Raw genomic sequence first — 11,815 nt, 5'->3', positions numbered from 1 at the left:
TCATCTCTAACATTGGTTTCATGCTGTGCTGCTAATAGACAGCAGAGTAATGCACCAAAAAAATGCAGAATAACGGGAGGCTCAAAATGTCACTATTGATATCCAATTAAACTCTACCTGCATTGGGAGCTACACTGTGCAGACTTTTCTTCTATATTTAGAGATTTAGTTTTTGGTCCAGCACCTGTTTGTTCCTACTACACACCTTTTTCATTTAAATATGTTCAAATAACATACAAACTAAACTGACTTATATCGTGTGTTGAAAGGTTTTTAAGATGTGATGATTTTTTTTACTGCATTAGTCGTCGTATTAAACGTGTATCAGTGCTCAGTTCGTACCGTTGGCTGAATGCCGATCGTCCTGCAGCGTCTGAGCGCCGCTCTGCTGCTGCAGCTGCTGGACCAGCAGGTGACGAGTGACTTCTTCAGAGCGGAGACGAGCCTGAAACTCACACACTTTGTCCTGTAGAGTCTGAACACACACACACACACACACACACAGAAACAGACGTGAGGCTCATTTAGTCAGTCATGTGGAGTCACACTGAGGAGCTGCTGCTAATTCTTCTACAGCTATCAGATCTACCTTTCAGTGAAACTACTGCGAGAAGGAAGAGAGAGACTGAATAAAAAAGGAAAAGAAGAAGAAGAAGATGATGGCAGTAGGGACTAAAGCGAGCAGCAGGATGAAGGTTTTTTACGTTGGCGGCAGTCCAGCAGCAGGACCAGGTGACCCTCTGCAGATGGAGAACAGCATGAAAAACAGAACAAATGGAGGACAGCAGTGAGCTGATTTCAATGATAAAACAGACATGAGGTCAGTGTTTAAAAGGAGGAGGAGGAGGAGGAGGAGGAGGAGGAGGAGGAGGAGCAGGAGGAGGAGGAGTAATCACTGGATGGATGAGCACAAAGACGCAGAGTCATCAGTCTGTACAGAACTTGCATCATCTGAATTTCTGCTGACTCATCAGAAAAAACAACAGCTTGTTGAATATGTACGTTTATTATATGTTGTGACCATTCATAAGACGAGCTGCTCAACTTAACATCTTCAACCAAGGAACATTTTTAATTTACTGTTGCTCTGACTGGCCATCAATCGTGATTAATTACACCCGGCTCAGTGTTCGCCTCATCGCCAGACCGTAGACGGTTACTGGGTCAATGACGTGATGCAACCCTGTGTCGATCGGTGGTGATTATATACATGAAAATATACAAGAACTAAAATGTGGAATAAATGTAATCCACGTTTGCAACACAACACAACGTTTTTTAACAAATTTAAAAATGTTGGAATGCAAATAAAGATCTGCAGTTTGTCGGTGACGCTTATGCATGCATCGTTTACATCATTTCTTACATATCTAAGGCAGAAAGGGAGATGGGATTGTTGTTAGATAATGCTCAAAGAGAAGCATCGAAGGACGGGAATCTCAGTGCAAGAGAGGCATTGAGAAGTCTAGGCAGTGTGAATCTACAAAACAGAGGTGTGTGTTCTCAAGAAGATGTAGCTATATAAGTTAACAAATATGCATCTGAAGGAATGTAAGTGCGTTTAAGGCAAAAGACAGCGTCACTTAAGGCTGCTCAATTAATCGAAATTTGATCGTGATTACGATTTTGGGCCCCAAATTATCTCTAAACCAATAAAATCGGGGGAAAACAATTTTTTGTCATTTTCCTGCAAAAAGCAGCACATGCGTATTTCCGTCCCTCCTCCACATCATGAACTGTACAGCAGCCCACACTCCAGTTTTACCCGGGTTTCTCCCGTATTTTAGACTCATCTCCCGTTTTGTCTTTTCTCCCGGGAATCTCCCGTAATTTACAGCCCCAACTTTGTTTGTTAATAATAATGAGAAGCTGCACAATAACAAAGGTTTTATTTTGAAAGCTTAGACAGGAAGCCGCCGCAGCTCTGTTAGTTTGACAGCAGCTGAAACACACAGCGAAATGTTTTTAACAGTTAATAAAAGTTCAAAGTTTCCAGCCTGCATCAGACAATGTTGAGTTTACCAACTAATTATTAAAAACCAGGATGTGTTGCATGAACCATCATCATCTAAACCCACTCGGCAGGCACACATCTTCTGCTGTTTGTTGAGCGGCAGGAAGCGCAACACTGAAAAGGGTCCCGTCTGAAACAGTGTCGCACAGCGCAGCGTTCCGAACATTGAAATACACCGGTATGGCGGTACATTAAAAATTCATTATCATAACGAAAATATACACCGGTATTCGGTGTGAACCGGTATACCGCCCAGCACTAACTCATGTTGTAGTATTTCTAGTTTTACTCCTGTGAAATCAGGGTGAAACATGAAATAAAATGTAAATAATTGTACTTCTACCATTAGTTTAAAAAACATTTGTCGGTCAGAGTTCACTAAATTTGAGCCTTATATCGCTGTGACATCACCACGACTTCACTGATGATTAAATACAAGACGTTTTCTTGCTTTCTCTTCTATCTTTTATCTCCTCTCCTCTCTTCTCCTGTCCCTTTCTGCAGACAGAGTGGAGACCAGGTGTCCAGGAGTCAGGTCACCAGCTGCCATCAATCATGATTAATTAAACCCGGCTCAGCGTTCACCTCATCGCCAGACCGTAGACGGTTACTGGGTCAATGACGTGATGCAACCCTGTGTCGATCGGTGGTGATTATATACATGAAAATATACAAGAACTAAAATGTGGGATAAATGTAATCCACGTTTGCAACACAACACGATGTTTTTTAACAAATTAAAAAAATGTTGGAATGCAAATATAGATCTGCAGTTTGTCGTTGATGCTTATGCGTGCATCGTTTACATCATTTCTTACATATCTAAGGCAGAAAGGCAAGTGGGATTAGCCTGGGTAAACTCATACTCTCTTTACAGCGACATTCTACTTCACTCAGAAAGTTAGCATGGCCACCAAGACAAAACTTTCGCCTGAGATAGGGAACCAATCACTGAACAGGGAGGCGGGCTAAACACGATGACGAGCGTAGAGCGACTCTGTTTACATCCAGCATGGCGGCCACGGAGCTGCAGCAACCGTTCCAAGCAGCAGTAGATTGTGTGCTAAATAAACTGGAAGGCAAGTTCACTTTGAAAACAGAACAAAAACTTGCGCTACATGATTTTTCCTTCATAAACAGGAAGTGTTCACGCTGCTCCCTACAGGCTCTGAATACGTCATCGTCTATCGATGATATGATTGGCTGTAAGTTTGTCCAGTAGCGTACAGAAGCATTTGATCGACATTCGTTGATCCCTCCTCAAATACGAGGAAATAAACGGCTCCTTGTCAGACCCTACCTCAATTGTGGTAGGTTCTGGCGTTAACCAGGCTAACGTGGGATTGTTGTTAGATAAAGCTCAAAGAAGCATCAAAGGACGGGAATCTCAGTGCAAGAGAGGCATTGAGAAGTCTAGAAGGCAGTGTGAATCTGTTTGTTTTGAAAATAGTTATACAAATAGTTTAACAAATGTGCATCTGAAGGAATGTAAGTGATTTTAAGGCAAAAGGCAACGTCACTTGATTTTACCACAGACGACATTTGGATGACTAGTTTTGTTGATTGTTAGTAGTATAGTATAGTAGTACTTCTAATGACAGTTTTCACCTCAGCGACACACACACACACACACTCTCTCCGTTACCTGGATGAGCAGCTGCTGGCTGGGTGCGTTTGTTTCGCTCAGCTCCGCGGTCAGAGACGGGCGCTGTGAGAAGGCGGCGGTGGGCAGAGACAGGAAGGAGCCGTCGTCCTCACCATCACTCATCAGGAAGTCCACTGAGCTCGCTATGGACACACAGGAGGGACAAACTTAATAAAAACTCAGGTCAACATAGAACACAAAAGGGAATTTCCTGTTTCTTGGTTTATTTGTGTGAAATTTTGCAGTCTGAGATTTTTCTGCACACACACATGAAACACTGGCTTAGACCACAAACGTCTCATTTTCTGTTCCTACGTGTTAAATACAGAAGCTGCAGCATGTGGAGGATTCAGAGTCATTTAAAGGAAACTTTAAACCTCCAGATGACAGTGAGAATGACACATTTCCAGTTTTTTTTACATCCCAACACTGCAGCTCAGCAAAATATACTGTCAGAGGGAATTTATGTCAAAAGAGAAACTGCTGAAGCTCATAAATACACTCACTCATGTTATTTAGCGTGTACAGCAAAGTCAGAGGTTGTTATGTGAAGCGTGACGAGCTGATGAAGCTGCAAACAGAGCTGCACTTCTGCACATGCTCAGTAGCGTCTGTCTTACACAGAACTACTCAGAGACTGAAGATCACTGTTATTTGTCTTTGGAGCCGTTTCTAAAACAAACTAACGTGACCAAACTCGTCAAAATAAAAGACCAGACTCTTCAAAATAAAGGAACAAACTCCAAACTGTACCGCTGCACTGGAAAGTTTGTTCTTTTATTTATTTGCCTGTGTCTTATTGCTTCTGCCTCATTAACCCTCCTGTTGACAGACAGAGGAAGGAAGGGAGGAAAGAAGGAACAGTCAAAACAGACAGACCCAGGAGGACGACACAAAGGTTAATTGTATGTTTTTATTGCCTTTTTTTTTAATGTTTATGGTCTTTTAAAATTATATTCTGTGAAGCACTTTGAATGTTACTACACTAAATCTATTTATTATTATTTTATTTTGAAGAGTGAACGCTTCATTCTGTTGTGTTTTTAATCTTTTTTGAGCAACAACAGAGGATTAAGATACAACCAGGCGGGGAGTTCCGGTCCTCTGAAATGAGGCCAACGGGGAAGTAACTTAAAACTGCATTCTATCAAAAAGCCACCAGGGGGCGACCGTTTTGGTGTCAAAAGGACTTCCGTCTCTATACAAGTCAATGGAGAATTCACCAACTTCTCACTTGATTTCTAACCTCAGTAAACGTTTTCAAAATGTGTTTATGGTCTCAATCGCTAGTTTAAAGCCTTCTTCAATGCAGTATGATGTTCATTTGGGACATTTTGGCCTCCCTGATTTTATATGTGACGATAAAGCAGGGTATGCATTAGGGCGTGGCTACGTGGTGATTGACAGGTTGATTGGTTCACAGGTTCAGGAGGGCGCCTCATGCTCCTCCTGATGCCCATATAAGTAGAATCCCTGTTTTTATTTTTCCCAGCATGCACTAGAAATTTTCAAGATGGCGCTGCTCAGATCCGAAACTATTGGCCTCCGAGAAAGCAGTCCACAAACCAATGGGTGACGTCACGGATGTTACGTCCATTTCTTATATACAGTCTATGGTTCGGATCCAAATATGAGATTTATAGAGAATAAGAAACGTATAGAAAACCACTGTTGAGGATTTATATTTCTATCCGATGGCTGTAATGTAATCAATAAGCAGATTTGTGATCAGCTGATTCGTTTTTTCTGCAACGACGGTGAAAGTGAACTGAATTCTTGTCCTTTACTTTCCCTCCTTCTGCTCCTGAATACCACAGAAACCAGTCGGGCCAGATAACAGGTGATAACAGCTGCTGACACATTAACCTGCTGTGTCTGTGTGTGTGTGTCTGTGTGTGTGTGTGTGTGTGTGTGTGTGTGTGTGTGTGTGTGTCTGTGTACCTCCTCTTGTGTGTCTACGAGGCCTCAAATCTTTTCACCCTGAGAACAATCTGCACTCTGTGAGCAAGTTAAGTCTTTTTAATGCTCTGATTTTTTTCCCACAGAGTGTTCAGACGAGCAACACGTGAAACCTGCTTTACAGCAACGGAGAACTGGATTACACACAAACACACACGCGGCTGGAAGAAATGCTGTGTTTGCTCTTCGTAGATCACACAGTAACTGTTGACACTTGCAGAAAAACAGGAATTATGTGACAAGTGTCAAATGTTTTTCAGCCATTTCTGCACTAAAAAAACACACTGACTATTTTCCACATGCAGCTTCTTCTTCTTCTCCTCCCAGTAAATCTGTGCAATAACAAGATTATACTAAGTGATTCAACAATATAATGTTTTTTTTAAATTATTATCAATTGTTTTTATTTTATTTTTTTCCCAACCATCTCTGGGCTTTACAGAGGACGGTCCTTGTTGATGCCAGAGTTCAGAGGTCAGACTGGTTTGAGATGATAGAAAGACAACAGTAACTCGTTATAACGGAGGTCTGCAGATGTCCGTCTCTAAACAGACGACACATCGAACCTTAAAGCAGACGAGCTCCAGCAGCAGGAGGAGACACCAGGTTCTCCTCCTGTCAGCTAAGAACAGGAAACTAAGAATCACCAAAACTAGACAATAAAAGACTCGTCTGGTCTGTTGAGTCTCGATTTCTGCTGCAACATTCAGACGGTCGGATCAGAACATGAAAGCATGGATCCACGGGTCAGGCTGGTATCAACGGGTCAGGCTGCTGCTGGTATGCATAATGGTGTGGGGGAGATTTTGGGCCCTTTGGTACCAACTGAGCATCATCTAAACCCAACAGTCTACCTGAATACTGCTGCTGATCATGTCCCTTTATAACCACAGAGTAACATCTCTTTTATAAAAGCATCATCAGGCCCATAATACTCCTCTACTGTTCCCTCTGCTTCTTCAACATGTTGTCAGCACCCAACCAAACCCAACCCCCCATAACCTCTCAGACCTCAGAGCTCACTCCATAGCACTTGATCCCATTCTTCCCCTCAACACATATTTCACACTCCTTCCATCTGGCCAACGATACAAGTCGCTGGCTTGGAAGAAAGTAAAATGCAGCAAAAGCTTCATCCCATATTATATAAGCTATAACTGAACTAAACTAAAGAAACAAGAGACTGTAACTGTGGTGAATGGATCTATGTATGGTGGCAGGTAAATGTCTGTGGTGTTGATGTTTGTTCTTGTAACCTGTGAAGTTGTTTGAGTAATTATCCTACCTATCTATCTATCTATCTATCTATCTATTTATCTTCTTATGTCTACTTCCAGCAGGATAACCCCCTATGTCACAAAGCTCAGATCATCTCAAACTGCTTCCTTAAACATGACGATGATTTCACTGAACTCAAACGGCCTCCACAGTCACCAGATCTCCAGCAGAGCAGCGCTGGGTTGGAGGTGGAACCGGAGATTTGCATCATGGATGTGCAACAGCTTTGTGATGCTTTCATGTTAATATCGAGCAAAAAGTCTGAGGAATGTTTCAGCACCTTGTTGAATCTGTGTCACCGATATGGACACTTTATTTCTAATAAAAATCATATAATTAGGGCCCTATGATTCCCACGATCACGGAAACGCGGAATTGGCCGATTAAAACTGAATTTACTTTTAACGCGGAATATCGCAGAATTTGTCATAATTTGATTGAAATGCTGTTGTCGTGTGGAAGAAGGAAGATGGACCTCTCTGAAATGATTTTCTGCAGGTTGGGATGTCTGAAAGTGGCTCACAAGGACTAACTAGTCCTACATCTTAAATAACTCGTTTAAGTTACTTTTGAAGAAGTTTAAAATGTTTGGTTGTTGTTTTATGACAAGTCAACTAAAATGTCATTACTTGCTGCTTGTTTTTGATGCACTTTAATGTGCTATATGGTATAGGGTATTAAGGAAATGTGTTGTTTGTCACCTCAATAAATTTAAGTTAATTTCTATTTAATTTGTGTACATTTTAGTCATTTACATTAAAAACACACTGTTTTTGTTAGTAAAATAAGATTAAAAGTTTAAAAAATAGGATTCCCAAAAATGTAATTAATAAAACTGATTTTATAGGGCCCTATATTATTATACTCCTCTCTCAAATAAAGGCCAAAATACCAAAAAATAATCAAAAAGTTAATATAGTATTGGTCTTCAGTTAAAATAATGCTGAATCATCACATCTAATCAATGCTTCAACTTTATAAAACCACAGAACTTTTGAGGAAAACAAGATAAGTGAAACTTAATTAGACGTTTTAATGTCTAAATTCTCTGATTCCATTTTCTTACATGTGATTAGTTTCTTTACTTCTGACAGTAAATTGAATCTCTTTAAGACATTTGAGGATATAAGTTTGGACTTCAGGAAACACTGATCCATATTCTACAGACAGAATCAATGAATGAACAACATAATAATAATGATGATTAGCAGCAGCTGAAGACTGAAGAGTCTGCAGAGGAAACACGGAGCAGAAAGTGTTGCTGTTATCTGATCGTCTCCTGAGACTCAGACTGTAAAACGATCAGCTGAGAAAAAACAAACAAACACAGCCGGCGATCAAACTAATCAATAATTAAATCGTGACAGCGTGGGCTCACCTGATCGTCTCTCTGACAGCGTGAAACACACACACACACTCTCAGGTTTCCTCTGCTGCTGCTTCCCTTCTGTCGAGCTCCATTCATACTAACAGGTATGACTCACCTCTCCTGCACACACACACACACACACACACACACACACACACACACACACACACACACACACACACACACACACACACACACACAGGAATGCAGCCATGCCGCCTCCTCCTCCTCCTGACTCACCGTCCAATGAGAGGTCTTTCTTCCAGAGCTCCTGCAGGCAGGGGGCGTGGCCGAGGTCCCAGGTCTTTCTTGTTCCGAACATGACCGCCGGGCTGAGCAGAGCGCTGGACCGCTGGACCGGCTGCACACAAACACACTTACATCAGAACCAGAGACATTGGATCAAACACAGTGATGAGACAAGTTTAATGCATGGAACTAAACTACATCTAATAAAATAAATGTCATTTAATTTGTAGTTTCAGTGCATTTTGCAATAGTTTGCTGGTTGCATTACTTTTAAAGGTGGAGGTAGAGCTGGACGATATGGATAAAATCAAATATCACAATGTTTTTGACCAAAAACTTCGATATCGATATCGCCACAATATCGTAGGATGACTGTTGATGCCTTCACTAAATATTTACACAATGAGATGTTTGATAAATAATCATCAGTAATGTGATATAATGACAAAGTGGGTAAAAGGTAAATAATAGAACAGCTAGAACAGTCTGGTAAGTTCAGAACATTACATAATTTTACTGTAATGAAGACTTAAAAACCAGGAAAAGACACTAATGCTCTATCATGAGAGCCAGTCAGTTACACCTGAAGCAGGAAAAAAACACCTTCGCTATATCATGATATTCTGATATCCAAACTTTAAGATGATATTTAGTCTCATATCACAATACTGATATATTGTCCAGCACTATGTGGACGTAACTACTGGACCTGGCTAGAGTATGTATTTATTTTTAGTCCAGCCTTTGACCCCCCTCTTACCCCCCACTCCCCCCCCACATTTAATCTGACTGGTGACCATTGTTGTTGTTAAGTTGAGAAACAGTCTTAAAGGTTGCAGCTCAAAATAAACAAGCTTTAAGTTTAAATCTGCATAAAAATGCAGTTTGACGAGTTTACGTTTTCACACCTTCTCCTTCAAAATGACTCAGCTAAAAAAGACAAATACTGTAGACATATAGATAGAAACATTATCGATTATACAAAACACTGAAATAAAAGAATAAACACACAGCAGCAGAATGACAACAGAGCTGTTACTGTGTGCTAATGCAACGTCATTAACTCTGCAATAATAATAATTACTATAAAAACAATATTAAATATTTATCTCCAGTACAGATAATGGAGCTAAATATGTAAATGGAGATAAATAAACAAATACAAACTGCACGAGGCTCATACAGTCAGTTCTGAGAGAAAGCATCACGTCTAACAGTCAATGTGACCCTGACTTCACTCTGCTGCAGCTCTGTGCCATGAATGCACCAGGAGAGAAGTAACTTAAAACTGCATTCTATCAAAAGGCCACCAGGGGGCGACCGTTTTGGTGTCAAAAGGACTTCCGTCTCTATACAAGTCAATGGAGAATTCACCAACTTCTCACTTGATTTCTAACCTCAGTAAACGTTTTCAAAATGTGTTTATGGTCTCAATCGCTAGTTTAAAGCCTTCTTCAATGCAGTATGATGTTCATTTGGGACATTTTGGCCTCCCTGATTTTATATGTGACGATAAAGCAGGGTATGCATTAGGACTTTAAACAATGCTGAAATGACTTATTGAGCTTATTTAACAAATCCATCAAACTGCACTTATGATAAAATAGTTTTTATTCTGAAGGTTGTTATCAGGTGAAGTTTGGTTGCTAAGGTGGTTGCTAAGGTGGTTGCTAAGGGGGGCATTAAAGAGACAGGAGCTAAAACAGCCTGTTAATAGACAGAGGCTGAACTGAGCGGCTGCATAAAGGACCAGTAGAAGATAAATAAGGAGTTTTTATTCCAGTAGAGACTCAGAATATTAATATAGAGATTATGGAGATGAGAATAATATGAGTTATTTAAGACCAAAACTTTGGACTTGTTAGTATGAAAATATTGATTAATAATAAAATTGATGTGTAAAATTCCACCAATAAATCAGGTGATAACAGCTTATTGATATCCTGTAAATCTGTATCAGTTTATTAATCAGTTGATAAATGATAATAAACTCTACACATGTTTTAAAACATTTGGTCCATCAGAGAGAATAAATGAGTTTAGTTTTCTACTGTAAAATGTCTCATCAGCATATTTCTGGGTCATAATTAGGGCTGGGCAATTAATGGAAACCGACATTTAGAAACTCTAATGGACTTAATCTTGCTCATGTCAATTAATGGTGGTGTTCACTGTTGCCATGACAGCAAAGGTTGCATATCTTTAATGATCATTTGAAACCAAACCATGATCTTTACATAGTTCTGATCAAGTAAACGAGACATTAACCACAGTGTCACACCTTAAAACATCATTATTTTCCCTCCCTAAAGATCCTCATGTGTGAGGGCAGCAGTGTAAAATACTAAACTAAAGAAACTATGAAAATACATCATTGTTCATCAAGGGAGGAGATAATCGTTCATTCATCGTAATCCAGGTTAAAAGTTCAATTAATCACCATAATCGCCCAGCTCTAGTCATAACTATCAAAAAAACTGTCCTATGTTTGTCATTATCAGATTTTTTAAAACATGCAAATATCAGTATCTGAATCAGCCTCTTAGATCAGTACCTGTCTGCTTAGAAAGTGTAACAAAACCAACAACAACAATAATAATTTCTCCTGACTCTTCTGGTCTCATCCTGTTGTTTACGACTGATAGTTCGAATACTGTGTCAGAGGAGAGGCAATGATGAATCAGATCAGAAGTTCCGTCTTAATACATGTTTTAATACGAGCTCGGTTCAGGTCTGCGTTGCTGAGACACTGACAGAGATTCACTCCAGAACACAGGAGTCTTATACTGTCACAGAGTGGGTCAAATATCTTCAGTACACAGTTTGAGCAGAATGTGAAGCACCTCAAGTTATTCCGGTCTATCATCAATCATTCTTTGACATGTTTCTTCAGACTTTACGGCGTCATGCTGAGTACGGTTAGAGAAAATACATACTAACAACGACTCACTACAACAGTGTCACACCTGTCAGATCCGACCAATCAGACGACAGCCTCTAACCCTCCTCCGTTCTCTAAGACCATCGGTTCTTACCCGTCCATGTCCGCAGCGAGCTCTGCGCTCTGCAGAGTGGCCGAAGCGTTCTCTGTCCAACCAGCTCTTATTGATCAGAGTTCCCACCCAGCCCAGCATGCTGCTGCTGCAACTGCAACCTGCTGCTGCAACCTGCTGCTGCTGCAACCTGCAACCCGCTACGCCTCACATCACCTGCTGCTGCACCCAAACATCCACCGACCTGCAGCCTGCAACCTGCTGCGTGGCTCAGCTCACCTGCAGCAGCTGACCTGCAGACAGGTACC

The 11,815-nt window shown here is 40.7% G+C and overlaps 1 protein-coding gene across 3 annotated transcripts in view; it reads right to left on the bottom strand.

Moving 5' to 3' along the window:
* The window catches only part of kifc3 (kinesin family member C3), a 60,967-nt gene that overhangs the window by 19,274 nt on the left and 29,878 nt on the right, over positions 1-11,815 (bottom strand). For all 3 annotated transcript variants that reach the window (XM_062418541.1, XM_062418464.1, XM_062418616.1), the window contains exons 2-4: positions 8,506-8,626; positions 3,660-3,802; positions 343-475 (exon numbers count right to left, since the gene is read on the bottom strand). In XM_062418541.1, the coding sequence (XP_062274525.1) occupies positions 343-475; positions 3,660-3,802; positions 8,506-8,587 (358 nt within the window). In that variant the 5' untranslated portion in view covers positions 8,588-8,626. The remainder of the gene's footprint in view (positions 1-342; positions 476-3,659; positions 3,803-8,505; positions 8,627-11,815) is intronic.

This window comes from Scomber scombrus, chromosome 1 (genome assembly GCF_963691925.1).
Source record: "Scomber scombrus chromosome 1, fScoSco1.1, whole genome shotgun sequence".
Lineage (NCBI taxonomy): Eukaryota > Metazoa > Chordata > Actinopteri > Scombriformes > Scombridae > Scomber > Scomber scombrus.
This window is presented reverse-complemented; position numbering and strand designations above follow the sequence as displayed.